Source organism: Triticum aestivum, chromosome 2A (assembly GCF_018294505.1).
Source record: "Triticum aestivum cultivar Chinese Spring chromosome 2A, IWGSC CS RefSeq v2.1, whole genome shotgun sequence".
NCBI lineage: Eukaryota > Viridiplantae > Streptophyta > Magnoliopsida > Poales > Poaceae > Triticum > Triticum aestivum.
The window spans coordinates 660,628,232-660,646,204 of NC_057797.1; the positions used below are offsets into that span (position 1 = coordinate 660,628,232).

Here is a 17,973-nt window from a genome sequence, read left to right on the forward strand (position 1 = left end):
CCGCGCTTTCCCTCACCAACCACCTCTTCTCTCCCCCCTCGCGCCGCCGCCGGCCGCCGCCCAAGATTCCGACGAAAGCAGCCGGCAGGAGCACGCCGGAAGGCGGCGCACGAGGCCTCCCCTCCCTTTCCCCCTGCGTCGGCCGGCCGCCGGATTTGTAGATTTGCGGCACTTCATCGCGGGCCGCCGGATTTGGCTTTTTTCGGCCGTCAGTTGCTGCCCCAAGCGATGGAGTGGTCGGGGAGCCTCTCCCGCAGCCCAGGCAAGGCCGCAACGCCGCATGCAGGTACCGGTTCGTCCGCTCGCCGCTGCCGAAAGTTTGCGGGCATGGATTCGTCCGGCCGTCCACCGGGCTCCGCGCTCGCGAAGTGTCTTTGTGGCTTGCCGATGCCGCTCATAGAGTGTGACGACTGCACGTGGAAAGTGCTGCGGCTCATTTCGGGAACGCGAAGCACCCCAGATGGGTGTTCTTCAAATGCGAAAACGACGGGGTACGTGCACTTGCGGTAGCTCATTTCATAGCTCATTCTTTAGTTCAATTGCGGTAGCTCACTTCAAGGTTACTCATTCTTTTGTGTAGGACGATGGATGCTCATTTTGGTTTTGGGAAGGCCAATACATTGATTTGTTGATAGAAAGAAACTTAATAGATGCTAGTGCACTCCTTAGTATAATCGAAAGCAATGATGCGGCTGCATGTGCAACTAGAGGGAAAGCAACGTCTACTTCTTTTGAACCAAAGATGAAGAAAGAAGAATGCAAAATCAAGAATCCGCAAATCAACAATGAATGCATGGAGAAGATATTAGTCCAACTTTTGTGAAAGCGGTTATGGAAGTTGGAAATCTTCTGAAATGCATACTTGTAGTTCTTGTTTTCTTTGGTTTTGCAATTCTAGCAAAGATTTGGTGATGTCTTTTGTATCTAATGTCGTTGCAAAAGTAAAGAAATGCATTATGCTAGATCAATTTAAGTTGCAAATCTAAATTTTGCGGGCTGGGAGAAGCTGCGCCAGATCAGATGCCGCAAAGCCGACCCGAAAAAAGATACTCCGAAAATATCTTTTTTTACGGCTCCATTATATAGGGTCTGCAACTGTGGCCGTTCACGACGGTCTGCAAAGACGTTTTTGCGCGAACTGCAAACACGTTTTGCGGGATCGCGATGCACGTCTTGCATTTAAATCATTTTGCGCGACTGCCTCTCCCGTCCCAAATCCGGTTTCGCGTGAGCTGGCTGGCGCCGAACCGCGACGGCGACCGCCCCACCCCCACCCGATGAACGCAGCGAAACGTAGCGGCGCCGCCGTCCAAGCGGTGATCATGATCCATCATCGGCACGCGCCGGCGCGATGCGACCCCCGCCAGTACGACACGAACCACGTCGTGCCGGCTTCCTCCCCGGCCGCCTCGTCCTCGTCAGCCCGTCCCGTCCATCACCATTCCATCAGCGCGCGCGCGCGTGCGGACACCTTGGGCTTTGCGGTTCCGTCGTAGAGGGTAGAGCTGCAGGGTGCAGAGTGATCTTGTCCGACGAGATGAGGCCGTCGAGTCTCGGTTTTTTTCATCGTCTTGGCTGGATTCTCCATGATTGCTTGGCGTGGAGAAGGACCCAAACCCAGTGTCAAGGGGTGTGTGTGTGTTCATGTTAGTACCTTGCTCCAGCTTTGCAGTAACGAGTTTTCAGCATTGCAAAGTTTGCAGGTCGGTGAACTGGTCAGTGGAGAATCCAAAGAGAAGAGCCAAGAACCCTGCACCCGGAGGAAAACAAAGTCCATCATGATGATAGCTGTATGAAGTTTGATCAGATATATTCAGAAGGCACCGTTTAATGCGCACTGCAAACCCTCAACACACTGAGCATTCTTTTTCGCACACACACACGTCTGATCACAGAAGCAACGGCGAGGCAATGACATTTTGGTTGCCGATCAGCTCTGAAGGACAAACACACCCAACCGTTATGATTGCCCAGCCACTAGCGAGTGCCAACAGACGGGCGAAACAGAATCCCTTTGCGAAGGCCACTCATTTTCGTCCCTCGAACCCCATGATTTCTCCGGTTCTTGGAGTCTAGCTCCTTTGCCACCTTTTCAGTGCCCTTCAATGTCAAAGCCCAGGAGGCCATGATGCCGCTGGACCCGAGCCCAGAGCTTTACAGCCTATAATGGCCAGTTCACAAAGCGATGGCAATGGCATGCACGATACGGAATGATCGAGAGGCGGCAGCAGAAGCCTGTGCAGAGCTTCTTTCTCCACCACTGCGAACGCAAGCGTACCACACACTGGCTGGCCTGGTCCATCATGGTGATGGTTTGTACTGGGCTGAACGTTGCCAGTTTCATAATCTTGGGAAGGTTGAAATGGCTCTCGTCTTTCACCAAATATCGCTGTCACCCTCTGAATTTCCACGTCGACTAGTCTGGTAGTACTGCTCACTGGCCAGCAGCACTCATCCATAAACTTTTTTTCTACGCTATGTTTTTTAAAAAAAAAGAAGGATAACCCCTCGGCCTTTGCATCTGGACGATGCATACTGTCACTTTATTAATTATTCTCACAAGACCTTACAAAATCATACAACAGTAAGACTAAAGTCACCGTTTAAGCAACAACTGTCGCTACACCTATCCAATTGATGAGGGGCGCAGATAGTCTGGGTCTAATATCGCACAGACATCGCAGCCAAATCTAAACATCTAAGACCTGAGGTCCCAACCAGAACGTCTGCCGGGTATGGGGCACCTATCAGTCCGACGCACTTCTCAACCAAGACGCCTGCCAGGTATGAGGTCACCGCAGGCACCTGCCACCAATCCATCTTTAGAGTTGTACTGTTGCATGTACCGTGCCAAGTCTATCTGCCATCGACGTCACCACGACGCCGGACAGCGTCGTCCTCCCGCGTGAGTCCATCCTCCCACAGCGAACTCCGAATCTGCGCTGCGCCACGTCATCAAGATCCGTCGCCATCAGTGTGTAGGATGAATCACCGCTCCACCAAAGAATCCGTCCTCTAGACCCTCGATCAGGTGTGTACCTCCAAAAATGACGCCCCTAAGGGAGAAACGACACCAGAGCGTCGCCGTCATCCGATCATCAGATCTAGAGTTTCCCCCGGAGGTAGCAGAGAGTGACCTTGAACTTCTCCATGGCGATGCCTTCAAGAAGGGAACGACGCGGGTAGCGCTGCCACCGCCGGTCTTAGCAGACGCCGAAGGCAAGTTTTCATCCAGATCAGTTCGAAGGGATCCAACTCTCGTGCACGGGCCGCAGTCACCACCAGCACCACCAGGCAGAACCCTGGAGCACCGGCAGATTAGCGAGCCATCAGCACCACCGCATCCATATCGCCTGCCACACCGGGCCGCCGTCATCCCCCGCACCGTCCGGGTTAGAGACGGAGTCGCCGTCCGCGCACAGGGACCACCGCCGCCTGCACACGCCGGAGCGCCGCCGAGAGCCCAGCGCCAGCCACCGCTTGCCGAGGGCCGCCGCCGCGCACCCGAGCGGACTCCCACGTACACCAGAGAAAACCGCGAGCGTGAGTCCTGCCGTCGCTCCCAAGCCCGCGTCAGCGCACCCCGCCAAAAACCGCCGTGATCCGCCTGCGCCAGATCCAGTGAGTCGTGGGAGAAAAGATCCCGGTGCCGCCGACGCCGACCAGGCTTTGCCCGGTGGCGCGCCCCGATGGCGACGAGGAGGAGAGGTCGGGAAAGGGACGAGGATGTGACGGCGTTAGGGTTCCCCCGGTCGCCGCGCAGGGGCGTCACGGGAGGAGTCCAGGCGCTAGGGTTACAAAATGAACAAGTGAAGTTCCTTCTTTCTACGCTATGTACCACAGGTCAGTTTGATCTAATCTTTTGACCAGAAGAAGACAGGTGGTCCGTATTGCCATGCTACTGGAGTAGAGTACTCCCTTTTCGTAATTCCATGTACGATCAACGAACCCGGCACACACGGTGCTTGCTCGGTCTTTATACTACTCCCTCCGCCTTAAAATAAGTGACTCGACTTTGTACTAACTTTGTACTAAAGTTAGTATAAAGTTGAGTCATTTATTTTGAGACGGAGGTAGTACATCTTTTGACTCTTCCTTTCTTTAATCATGGTACTGTTATTAGTATCTGGTTCTTTGGCTCTGCTCTAATGAGGTTTTTCAGGGCAAGTGAGCTGGTGTTAAGTGAAGCCTGGTGAAATCGTGTTCGTCTTCGTCATTCCTGCACCTGCTGCCCCTTCGCCATGTTCAGTTTTGCACTAGCACTGTATACGGCAGCAGGAGTGATCATGACATTTTTCGGCTGGAGACCGGCTTGCACGAAGCAGGTGGGTTCTGTACTAGGACTAGGGGTGAACATGGCATTTTCTTGCCGGACACCGGCTTGCACCAAGCAGGCTCACTGCCTCTGTGCTGCATGCGGCTGCCTATGGAGGACGCGCCAGCAAGCAAGGAGGTGATGTAGCCTCCTACAAGCACACCACCTACATATATTCTCTGGACGATGCTCGATCCCTAGCGAGAAATGCAGTGGCGATTTTTGGGAAAAGAGAATCTCCTTTGCTTTGTTCAGGGTATTCTCGTAGCAGCTGCAGCCTGCAGGAGCCGTCATGGTCACTACGTAGAAGTAGAAACAACATCATGGCATGGCATCAGCACGCTTTTGCACCCCCTTTTTTGACCTGCAAGGGAATACTGCGCATCTCCCCTCCCTCCCTACTCCGGAGAGCTACATGTGACACGATCGAACAGTTTCAGGCAAAGGAAAGGGTGCAGAGGCCAAGCAAGAATCTCCCTCGCTCGCCTTTCCCCCCTCTTCTTTGCTGGCCCAAGGCCGAAAGCAACAGTGCGACCGTGATACTCTGAAAGCGGGGAGCTAGATAGCTTTGCAACTTGGTAACCTGCTAACTCTAAAACGTCATTGAACTCCTAATCCTAACCTAACCACCTGCCATTGGCTAATCATCCTAGCACCATGAACCAAACGAGTGACAGACAGATCGATCGATCGATGTACAAAATTTCACGCAGTCGTCTACGATCAGCAGATGGACAGGGAGAGCTCCAAGTTCACGCCCTGGGCATCGAAGCAGCCGGAGTGCCCGGAGCAGTGGCTGGAGCTCCTCCTCCTCCTCGGCGGCGACGAGGAGGAGGAGATGATGCAGCTGCCTTCGCTCGGCGACGACGATGAGACAGCGCGGAGGCATCTCGGGTCCGGGCCAAGGGACAGCGACAGGGAGCACTGCTCCGCCCCGTTGCTGTCCTTCTCCTTGGGCTTCTCCTTGGGGTCTTGCTTCTTCACTGCAAGACCAGGGTAGTAGTGTGCTTCTGGCTTGATTATCTGCTGAAAACAAATGCAAGGTTGCAGTCAAGCGGTAAATTCCTGCATCCATTGATGGCAGCTACGGCTTAGAGATAAGTAGTCCTGCTGTGTGTAACTCTCAAATTTATTTCCTTGGCGTGATGCAACCATGCCATTCAGATTTGACACTGTTGGACGATATCTAATTTCCTAGCTTCAGTAAAACCACATGTATCTGAGCTAGTACACTATTTATGTGTGGCCTTATGTGTTTCAGAGAAGCTAAGTGACGTGCAGTTTTCTGAAATTTCCAGTCAGAGCAAACCACCAGAAAAGCTATAACGTTGTACGTAATTCTACCCGCACTATAATCTTCATGAATGCCGACGGGTACAGCTGTGCTAGGATTCAGGAGTGAACAATGCAAATCAAATGCCATTACTGCAAGTGCAACGCGGGCTACATTGTCTCTACTGCAAGTGCAAAGGTGGCCTACATTGTCCTTGTACAAATACGGTGTTCACAAGCCTAGCTATCTGGGGTGTGCATATGCAGGCAGATACACGCACCGGCAACTATACAACGTCTACAGTGATATACAACAGTCCTGATAGGACGATAAAGATTGTGCATCGGTCAATCAGGACATTCCAGCTCCCTCATAGCACAACTACCACAAGATGCAGCAGCATAGTGGATTGGATGGTAGTATGGCCATGACATTGCACCATGCGACCCAGTTAAAATATTCTAAACTCTGCTGACCAATGCTAGGGACATTTGGCAGATGCAAAATGGCTACGTAGGAGCTCAGCTAGATCAGATACTCAACAAAACAATTTGTGTGTGAGCAAGTAATAGTAAGGGAGATGAAAGCAAATAATTCATGACAAAAGAAGATATTTCTTCTTCAGATCAACTTTCCCAATGTTTACCGTGGCTACTTTTGCAGCGGATGCGTACCTTAAAGTCGCCGGATCCTTGCTCCAAGCATCCCACGGTCCGGAGGCTGGAAACAGCAGCAGCAGCATCCCTCTGACAGCTGAGGCCCTCCATTATTCTCCTCTCCATGGCCATGGCTTGCATGGAGTAGTAATCATCAATGCAGTACCGGTTGACAGCGCCGCTGGTCTTCGTCCCACTGATTCCTTGGCTTTGGCCTCCTTGCATGCCTTTGTCCGCGGCCTCTGTCCCCGTCGTCCTGGCCCTGCGTTTTCAAAGACCCCAAGGAAAAGGCGCTCTCTTGTCAAGATTAGGCCACCAAAAGGCTTTGTCTTTTTAACTTGAACGCATCCCAGTTTCAAAGTTTGAAAAAGTTGCAGCTAGCACAAACCTTTTCAGAGGTGGGCACATGAAGGGCGCATTGGGGCCTCCTCCTCCTTGCTGCTCATCAGCGGCGCATGAGTGCCTCCTTTGCAGCAGCTGTGGCTCCGTCTCTGAAAGAAAGAAAGAAAGGGGTTTGGCTTTCCATTAGCAACATCTAAAGTGTGCACAGGGAAACAAATCTCATGCGGATTAACTTTTTTCTGTTTCTGGCTTTTGGAGCAGAGCATTTGCACTGCATGCATGATGAAGCGATGAGTGGTTAGTTGCCGAGTGTGATAAGCATGCATGCCACTATGAGTACCGAATGAGTTGCCTCACGCAGACCTTGAGGCGATCTGATCTGATGTTTAATTAAGAAAATGAACACTACTAATAGAACTATTTGTGTGGTGTAATATTCTACAGGACTAGTACTGTTTTGGAGGTGAACTTTGCTTCTAAAGATTGTAAAGAAGCAGTGGAACTAAGCTAAAAAAGCGTCGACAGACTAATTTCTAACATGAATATACAGGGACAAGAGATAAAACCTAGGACTTCCATGGCTGATTAAGTAAAGAAAGATTTGTGACAAAAAAATGTAAAGAAAGATGCATGAAAATGAAAATGGCAGAGCTTTATCTCTCACCTTTCTTCGCCTTACGAGTGCTCGGGCCTCTGTACATCTGTTCAGTACAAGAAACAAACGGGGAGAAGTCAGACTCGTACTGTATTATTTTGCAGGCTCCTCCGAAGGAAGAATAAGATTAACACAAGACAATTGCAAGAGTGATCGATGGGTGCAGGTTGACTGAAGAAAATAACCTGGAGATGGCTCTTGACGTGAGATATGGTAAGCTCCTTCACACCCATGACCTGAAGAACCAGCTTAGGGGTAGCATCTGAAATTAACAAGGCCCAGGTCACAATTAGTCGGGATTCTAAAGAGATTAAAAGGAGACAAACAAGCAATCAGGCAGCTACAAGGAACCTGGCTAGTGCAAAACTAGTAACAGCACAGACATGGCGAGAAACTAGATTCATCATTCATGTGCAAACACAGCAGACAACCGGCGCAAAACGAGAAGAAAAAGTGGGTACGGGGAAGCACAAACGAAAGAACGAGGAAAATGAAGGCAAATCTTTTGGGAAGGAATATGTGTGAGGAAGAAGAAGAAGGAGAAGAAGAGGGGAAGGAACTCACTGTGCTCTCCGCCGAGGCACTCTATGGCCTGCAGGAAGCTACGGTGGAGCTCGGCCGTCCATTGCATCCTGGGAGCCCGGGATCTGACGTACCGCCTCACGGCTTCCTGCTTCTTGCCGCTGCTCCCCATCTCTGGTCTGGCGGTGGCAAGGAGCGGCTGCTTCCTTTAGATCACCGTCCCTCCTCCTTTCTCCACTGTCGCCTCCCTCTCGAAGCTGCCCTTGTTCTTCTACCTTGGAATGGCAAAAGACAAGAAGGCTGGAGTAGGACTTTATAGTGGTACGTGGTGGGAGCTTGGTTGGCCTTGGCGCCGCTCTACCCCTTGGTTTCTTGCCTGTGCTGTGCTCCTCCGTGGCCGCTCCCTTGCCTTGCATGGCTAGAGGTAGAGCCTAGCTAGATGGCCTGTCTGCGTACTGCAGGGGCTGTGTAATTATGGTTGCGTCTGTCTAGGATTAAACGAGCACTGGTCATACCTATCATTACTATCATTAGCATGATTTATTGAGTCCAGACATTGTACTGCCACTGTATACCAGAGACAGAGAGAGGGAGAGCGCCCTGCCATGCTTTGCAAAGTTTCTTTACGAGGGAAAAGACAACTGCTGCTCCATTATAGAGTACCACCACCTCCCTGCCCAATGTGGATCTACTGCTATATCGCCCAGTCAACATATCTCTCTCTCTCTCTGTATCTCTTTCTTTCTCCGCTCTCCGAACACCTTGTTTTTTATTTTATTTTGCATTCTACTAATAACGAGAGCTCCTAGATGTGTCACTCACACATGCATGTTATTCGTGCTAAGACAACAATCTAGGAGTATATTCTTACACAAACTTAGCTAAAACCGCAGTTGTTTCTTCTCAGAGCGAGGCCAGCAGTTTAAAGGAACACCAAGTTCGTTCACACACACGCACCAAAAAAAAGAAGCAGCAGCAACAGTTCACTGAAGTGCTGCTGCAAGTGTGCATGCGAGCGAGCACCAAACGGAAGGGGACAAACCGGATGCACCGGTCCAGGCCCAGATCCCCGTCCATGCCATACCCCGTCCGTTTTACCACCTGAACCCTACGACACCTCCCTCCCACGGGCCAAGCCGAGGGCAGTGACCACGCCTCGCCACAATGAATGAGACGCGGCCGAGGCCACGGCTCCGGCCAAAGCCTTTGACTCCGCCACCGGGGGGACAGCGACGTGCGTTCGTCATGTGTGGCGCGCTGGTCGGTCAGAGAGACAGCGGGTGGGCGCAACAGTGCCAGCGTACGTACGTACGTATATGTATATGTACGACGTGCTACGAGTGGGGGCCGGGGGAAACGGATGCCCACAGTGGCAGTATCTCTCGGCGCAGGATTCTCTTCCCTTGGCAAATCATGTCACGCATCGCTCATCAGGCCTTGTTGGTTCCCGCACCGGTTTACTCGTTTCGCCGGCGCCCGCCCCGGCCTTTTTTCCCTTGTTTGGCCACGCACGCATAGGCTACAGAGGTAGCTAGCTAGCCCTGCACCCGGACGACGGATGCAACGGGCTGAAGGCTGATGTGGGGGTGGGCGGGATGGGCATGCAGGTTTGGTGCTCCGTGCGCGGCGCCATCGCCGTACGCATAGGCTACGTTTCGTGTCATGCTCGTCCTGTGCAGATGAGCACTCTTGCGAGGGTCATCCGTGTCAGTGTGCCCATGCATGGTTTAGGTTCAGCCCGGTCGATGCGTGGTGTGGCTAGCCATGCAATGCAATGCACGTCTGGGTCTGGGTCGGTTTATTAATGCGTGTGAGCAGTGATGAGCTCACGTAACGTAGCGTAACGTAGCGCAGTGCCTGTGCTTCGCTGTGCCGTGCTGTGCTGTGCTCGCCGGCTCCATGCAGCTAAACGAAAACCTAGCTAAGCTAGCTCGGAGTTGTATCTTCGGGGGCCGTGTGAACTAGCAGCAGCTACTCGAATCAAATCGCATGCTAGGCTGCACGCAGCCATCCAAGATGTCATGCTCGCGTCAAATCAATCGACGCTGCCAGTTACTAGCTAGCTAGCAAGCTCGCCGTTGAAGAAAGGCAGAATGGAGCGGCAATGAAATCACTTCCTCCCGGTAAAAAAACATGGCGCTAGCACGGCATCCGGCGGCCGTGGCCTCACGCGGACGGTGGGCAGGAATGAGCCCATGCTCGCGTCCCCGTTACGTCCAGCTCCAGCAGGACAACCAAAACCAATTTTTTTCGCGGTTTTGGAGCCTTCGTCGCGCATCGCGTCAGGGGGAGAACAAGGAATTCCCGCCGTGCAAACGGTCTCGTTGCATCGCAACAAAAGTAATTATTTCGACTGTCCTTTGTGCATCGTCTTCAGAGTGTGAAGAATGTTTTTTATTTTTATGTATAGTCCCCCCTTTTTCCTTTCCTGCTGGTGCCTACCAGTGAAAATGGGGCAAGCGGACAAAGAACAGTGTCACTTTCAAAAATTCCGCTTTCTATGTTCTCGAGAGCAAGTCAAAAGGAGCAAAGATCTGAAGGGACGGCAAGATTCACAGGCTCTGAGCAGCAAAGATTTTGCTACCGCTGCAAAATTCCTCCGAGCGCGTTGATCATCACGGGCCGGCCGGGGTGTGACGGACAGAAGGCCAGGCATGCCTAACTTTGAATAAGGCAGGCAGAGAGAACCTCTTGGAGGAGCGCAGCTGTGTGAGCTCAAAGAGGCAAGCAGCTGGGGCAACTGACCGAGGCCTAGGAGACTACTCTCCATCTTCCCCGTGGTTTGCCTACTAGCAGAAGCAAGGTTGACATTAAAGTTGTGTGGCAAAGTTGGCTGCCACACTGCCGCGCAGCTCCTCTCGTGGATATACGTGGGAAAAGAGAACAGTGGAGCAAGCAATGCTTGGATAGTGAAATCAAGATTCCTTTTGCTTCATGAGAGGAGCTGCGACTCTCCCTACCGAGTAGTAAGGCCAACTCCACCGCACGACCCTAAATCTATACCCATTTTGTCTAGATTTTGTTCGTACGGGGTAGAAATAGGGAGAATAAACGCCGGACAGAGGCCGCACAAACTCGCTGCACGCAGCGCTACTACCCTATTTTCACCCCATACGTCGTGGTCGTGGGTGCACGTGATGGGCCAGGTACAGAAAAGGAGAGAGTGACATGTGGGGTCGAGGCGGACACAGACGAACGACGAGGACGCGAAGACGTCCGCTTTGGCCCCAAACCGAGAGCAACTTTGGTCTGGAAATGGGGCAAAAGCGGACACGGGCCGGACAAAACGTCTGTATGCTCCCATTTGTTGGGTCGTTTGATTTGTCCGTTTTACCCCAAACGCACACAAACGGACGATTTGGGGTAGAAATGGGTCACGCGGTGGAGTTGGCCTAGGCCAACTCCACCGCGCCACCCCATCCTGTCCGGCCCTGTCCGTCTGGGTAAAAAGGACAAACGAGGCAGCTCAGCGTGTGATGACCCGAACACATCTTGTCCGTTTTGTGTTCGGGCCGACCCATTTCGAGCGTAAACTTGCGCCGGGTTTGGGTCGCGGCGCACACCAAACGAATGCGCGCCTCGTCAGCGTCGGGGCCGCGTGGCAGGCGGCCACCGACCTCCCACCCGCCCACATCAATGCGCACGAGCGGGCGGCCCCACCTGTCATCCGCACATCGAAAGGTCGCCGTCCTTCTTTAAGTAGGAACCGTGGACCGGTCGTCATCCACACTACCCCACGCCATCCCGCGGCCTTCTCGAAACCCAACAGCGCCAAACTCTAGCCCTCCCTTGTCCTCGAGCTCGCCGGCCGGCCACCTTGAAGCCATGGGCTTCTGTAACCGCAAGGGGAAGGACGACCGTGAGGCCGGCTCCTCCTTGGGGCGCCACCGCAGCTCCGTGAAGAAGGAGGAGCCCGCGTCACCGTCGCGCTCCTCCCGTTGAGCCCCCGCGCCGGCCCCCTTCGCCATCAACCCTAGGCCCACCGGCGAGGGCGACTGGAAGTACCTCGCGGCGAACGTGTGCCGGCGGTACAGGGATACGAGGACGCCGGTGTTGGGGATCGTAGCAGAAATTTAAAATTTTCTACGCATCACCAAGATCAATCTATGGAGAATCTAGCAACGAGAGGAAGGAGAGTGCATCTACATACCCTTGTAGATCGCTAAGCGGAAGCGTTGCAAGAACGCGGATGAAGGAGTCGTACTCGTAGCGATTCAGATCGCGGTTGATTCCGATCTAAGCGCCGAACCATGACGCCTCCGCGTTCAACACACGTGCAGCCCGGTGACATCTCCTACGCCTTGATCCAGCAAGGGGAGAAGGAGAGGTTGGGGAAGACTCCGTCCAGCAGCAACACGATGGCGTGGTGGTGAAGGAGGAGCATGGCAATCCCGCAGGGCTTCGCCAAGCACCGCGGGAGAGGAGGAGGACTTGGGAGAGGGGGAGGGTTGCGCTAAGACTTTGGTGTGTTGGGTTGCCCCTTTGCCTCCACTATATATAGGGGGAGCGGGAGGGCTGCGCCCTCCACCTAGGGTTTCCACCCTAGGGGTGGCGGCAGCCCCAATCCCCATCTGGGGTGGCGGCCAAGTGGGGGGAGAGGGAGGCGCACCACGCATGGGCCTTAGGGCCCATCTGCCCTTAGGGTTTGCCCCTTCTTCTCTCTAGGCGCACGGGCCTTGGTGGGGAGGCGCCCCAGCCCACCTAGGGGCTGGTCCCTTCTCACACTTGGCCCATGTATGCCTCCGGGGCCCGTGGCCCCTCCCGGTGGACCCCGGACCCCTCCGGTGGTCCCGGTACACTACCGGTGATGCCCAGAACAGTTTCGGTGGCCAAAACCATACTTCCTATATATCAATCTTTACCTCCGGACCATTCCGGAACTCCTCGTGACATCCGGGATCTCATCCGGGACTCTGAACAACATTCGGTAACCATGTATACATATTCCCTATAACCCTAGCGTCATCGAACCTTAAGTGTGTAGACCCTACGGGCTCGGGAGTCATGCAGACATGGCCGAGACAACTCTCCGGTCAATAACCAACAGCAGGATCTGGATACCCATGTTGGCTTCCACATGCTCCACGATGATCTCATCGGATGAACCACGATGTCAAGGATTCAATCAATCCCGTATACAATTCCCTTTGTCTAGCGGTACGATACTTGCCCGAGATTCGATCGTTGGTATCCCCATACCTTGTTCAATCTCGTTACCGGCAAGTCTCTTTACTCGTTCTGTAACACATCATCCCATGATCAACTCCTTGGTCACATTGTGAACATTATGATGATGTCCTACCGAGTGGGCCCAGAGATACCTCTCCGTTTACACGGAGTGACAAATCCCAGTCTCGATTCGTGCCAACCCAACAGACACTTTCGGAGATACCTGTAGTGTACCTTTATAGCCACCCAGTTACGTTGTGACGTTTGGCACACCCAAAGCACTCCTACGGTATCCGGGAGTTGCACAATCTCATGGTCTAAGGAAATGCTACTTGACATTAGAAAAGCTTTAGCAAACGAACTACACGATCTTGTGCTAGGCTTAGGATTGGGTCTTGTCCATCACATCATTCTCCTAATGATGTGATCCCGTTATCAACAACATCCAATGTCCATGGTCAGGAAACCGTAACCATCTATTGATCAACGAGCTAGTCAACTAGAGGCTTACTAGGGACATGGTGTTGTCTATGTATCCACACATGTATCTGAGTTTCCTATCAATACAATTCTAGCATGGATAATAAACGATTATCATGAACAATGAAATATAATAATAATAACTTAATTTATTATTGCCTCTAGGGCATATTTCCAACAGTCTCCCACTTGCACTAGAGTCAATAATCTAGTTCACATCGCCATGTGATTAACACTCACAGGTCACATCACCAGGTGACCAACATCCAAAGAGTTTACTAGAGTCACTAATCTAGTTCACATCACTATGTGATTAATACTCAATGAGTTCTGGGTTTGATCATGTTATGCTTGTGAGAGAGGTTGTAGTCAACAGGTCTTGCCATATTCAGATCCCTATGTATTTCGCAAAACTTTATGTCATATCGTAGATGCTGCTACCACGTTCCACTTGGATCTATTCCAAATTGTTGCTCCATTATACGTATCCGGTATCTCTAATCAGAGCTATCCGGATAGGTGTTAAGCTTGCATCGACATAACTCTTTACGTCGAACTCTTTATCACCTCCATAACCGAGAAACATTTCCTTATTCCTCTAAGGATAATTTCGACCGCTATCTGGTGATCTACTCCTAGATCACCTTTGTACCCTCTTGCTAGACATGTGGCAAGGCACACATCAGATGCGGTACTCAGCATGGCATACCGTATAGAGCCTATGACAAAAGCATAGGGGATGACCTTCATCCTTCCTCTTTCTTCTGCCGTGGTCAAACTTTGAGTCTTACTCAACTTCACACCTTACAACTCAGGTAAGAACCCCTTCTTTGACTGATCTATTTTGAACTCCTTCAAAAACATGTCAAGGTGTGCGTTCTTTGAAAGCACCATCAGGCGTCTTGATATATCTCTATAGATCTTGATGCCCAATATGTAAGCAGCTTTATCCAGGTCTTCCTTTGAAAATTACTCTTCAAACAACCGTTTATGCTTTCCAGAAATTCTACATTATTTCGGATCAACAATATGTCATCCACATATACTTATTAGAAATGTTGTAGTGCTCCCACTCACTTTCTTGTAAATAAAAGTTTCTAACAAAAAATGTATAAACCTAAAAGCTTTGATCACTCCATCAAAACATATATTCCGATTCCGAGATGCTTGCTCTAGTCCATAGAAGGATTGCTGGAGCCAGCATACTTTTTAGCATCCTTAGGATTGACAAAACCTTTTATTGTATCACATACAACTTTTCTTACGAAAACTGGTAAGAAAACTTGTTCTGACATCCATCTGTAAGATTTCATAATCGAAAAATACAGCTAATGCTAACATGATTCCGACGGACTTAAGCATCGCTACGGGTGAGAAATTCTCATCGTAGTCAACTCCTTGAACTTGTGAAAAGACTCTTCCCACAAGTCGAGCTTCATAGACGGTAATATTACCGCCCATGTCCGTCTTCTTCTTAAAGATCCATTTATCTCAATGGCTTGCCGATCATCGGGCAAGTCCACCAAAGTCCATACTTTGTTCTGATACATGGATCCTATCTCGGATTTCATGGCTTCTAACCATTTGTTGGAATACGGGCCCACCATCGCTTCTCCATAGCTCGTAGGTTCATTGTTGTCCAACAACACGATATCTGAGACAGGATTACCGCACCACTCAGGAGTAGTACATATCCTTGTCGACCTACGAGGTTCGATAGCAACTTGATCCGAAGCTTCATGATCACTATCATTAACTTCCTATTCAACAGACGCAGGTGCCACAGAAAACATCCTTCTGTGTTGCATCACTCTCTGGTTGAAATAAAGGTTCAACAACCTCATCAAGTTCTATCTTCCTTCCACTCAATTCTTTCGAGAGAAACTCCTTCTCGAGAAAGGACCCGTTCTTAGAGACAAACAATTTGCCCTCGGATCTGAGATAGAAGGTATACCCACCTGTCACCTTTGGGTATCCTATGAAGATGTGTTTGTCCGCTTTGGGTTCAAGCTTCTCCGGCTGAAGCCTTAAGCATCGCAGCCCCAAACATTAAGAAACGACAACTTTGGTTTCTTGCCAAACCAATGTTCATATGACGTCGTCTCAACGGACTTATATGGTGTCCTATCTAAAGTGAATGCAGCTGTCTCTAATGCATAACCTCAAAATAATAGCGGCAGATCGGTAAGAGACATCACAGATCGCACCATATCTCATAGTGTTCGATTACGACGTCCGGACACACCATTACCTTGTGGTGTTCCAGGTGGCTTCAACTGTGAAACAATTCCACAATGTCTTAAGTGATTGCCAAACTCATAACTCAGAAAATCCCGTTTTGATCATATCGTAGGAACATGATCTTATTGTTATGATGATTTTTAACTTCACTCTGAAATCGCTTGAACTTTTCAAACGTTTCACACTTGTGCTTCATTAAGTAGATATACCTATATCTACCCAAATCGTCAGTGAAGATGAGAAAATAGCGATATCCACCGCACGCTTCAATTCTCATTGGATCACACGCATCAGCATGCATGATTTCCAACAAGTCACTTGCCCATTTCATTGTACCTGAAAACGGGGTCTTAGTCATCCTGCCCATGAGGCATGGCTCGTATGTGTCAAGTGATTCAAAATCAAGTGACTCCAAACATCCATCGACATGGAGTTTCTTCATGCATCTTACGCCAATATGACCTAAGCGGCAGTGCCACGAGAAAGTGGTACTATCATTATTAACTCTACATCTTTTGGCGTGAACATGTGTATTACTACGACCGAGATTCAATGAACCATTCACATAGGGTGCATGACCATGAAAGGTATTATTCATGTAAACAGAATAACTATTATTCTCTAACTTAAATGAATAACCGTATTGCAATGAACACGATCTAATCATATTCATGCTCAACGTAGACACCTGATAACATTTATCTAGGTTCAATACCAATCCCGAAGGCAGATGGAGTGTGCGATGGTGATCTCATCAACTTTGGAAACACTTCCAACACACATCGTCACCTCTCCCTTAGCCAGTCTCCATTTAGTCCGTAGCTTTTGCTTCAAGTCACCAATAATAGTAACTGAACTGGTATCCAATACCCAGGTGCTACCAGGAGTAATAGTGAGGTACACATTAATAACACGTATAAATTTTGTTGAAGTTGCCAGCCTTCTTATCTACCATGCATTTGGGGTAATTCCGCTACCAGTGACCGTTCCCCTTACAATAGAAGCACTTAGTCTCGGGTTTGGGTTCAACCTTGGGTTCCTTCACTGGAGCGGCAACTGGTTTGCCATCCATGAAGTTTCCCTTCTAGCCCTTGCCCTTCTTGAAACCAGTGGTCTTGTCAAACCATCAACACTTGATGCTCCTTCTTGATTTCTACCTTTTGCGGTCTTAAGCACCGCGAACAGCTCCGGGATCAACTCCATCCCTTGCATGTCATAGTTCATCACGAAGATCTAGTAGCTTAGTGATAGTGGCTAGAGAACTCTATCAATCACTATCTTATCTGGAAGTTTAACTCCCACTTGATTTAAGTGATTGTAGCACCCAGACATTCTGAGCACATGCTCACTAGCTGAGCTATTCTCCTCCATCTTGTTGGCAAAAGAACTTGTCAGAGGTCTCACACCTCTCAACACGGGCATGAGCCTGAAATCCCAATTTCAGCTCTTGGAACATCTCATATGTTCTATGGCGTTCAAAAACGTCATTGGAATCCCGATTCTAAGCCGTAAAGTATGGTGCACTAAACTATCAAGTAGTCATCAGGACGTGTCTGTCAGGTGTTCACAACATCCACAGACGACGTTGTAGGGGTTTGCACATCGAGCGGTGCATCAAAGACGTAAGCCTTCTGTGTAGCAGTGAGGACACTCCTCGGACTACGGACCTAGTCCGCATCATTGCTTACAATATCTTTCAACTTAATCTTTCTCTAGGAACGTATTGAAACAGGGAGCTACAACGTGAGCTATTTATCTACAACATATTTGCAAAGACAATTTAGACTATGTTCATGATAATTAAGTTCATCTAATCAAAAATTTAATGAACTCCCACTCAGATAGACATCCCTCTAGTCATCTAAGTGAAACATGATCTGAGTCAACTAGGCCGTGTCCGATCATCACGTGAGACGGACTAGTCAACATCGGTGAACATCTTCATGTTGATCGTATCTTCTATACGACTCATGCTCGACCTTTCGGTCTTCCGTGTTCCGAGGCCATGTCTGTACATGCTAGGCTCGTCAAGTCAACCTAAGTGTTTTGTTGTGTAAATCTGGCTTACACCTGTTGTATTCGAACGTTAGAATCTATCACACCCGATCATCATGTGGTGCTTCGAAACAACGAACCTTCGCAACGGTGCACAATTAGGGGGAACACTTTTCTTGAAATTTTAGTGAGGGATCATCTTATTAAGCTACCGTCGTTCTAAGCAAATAAGATGTAAAACATGATAAACATCACATGCAATCAAATAGTGACATGATATGGCCAATATCATTTTGCTCCTTTTGATCTCCATCTTCGGGGCTCC

At 50.1% G+C, this 17,973-nt stretch overlaps 1 protein-coding gene across 2 annotated transcripts; it reads right to left on the reverse strand.

The window, feature by feature from the left end:
* Positions 1-4,855: 4,855 nt before the first annotated feature.
* LOC123185831 (myb family transcription factor MOF1) lies at positions 4,856-8,144 on the reverse strand. Of its 2 annotated transcripts, none has more exons than XM_044597654.1 (6): positions 7,806-8,144; positions 7,427-7,503; positions 7,251-7,287; positions 6,633-6,735; positions 6,263-6,506; positions 4,856-5,341 (listed from the first exon to the last, which is right to left on the reverse strand). In XM_044597654.1, the coding sequence occupies exons 1-6, from the start codon at positions 7,933-7,935 to the stop codon at positions 5,039-5,041; spliced, it is 894 nt and encodes a 297-aa protein (XP_044453589.1). In that variant the 5' UTR covers positions 7,936-8,144; the 3' UTR covers positions 4,856-5,038. The 2 variants fall into 2 exon arrangements, with proteins under 2 accessions (XP_044453589.1, XP_044453590.1); XM_044597655.1 differs by having other exon boundaries at positions 4,856-5,338; positions 7,806-8,136.
* Between the last annotated feature and the right edge of the window lie 9,829 nt (positions 8,145-17,973).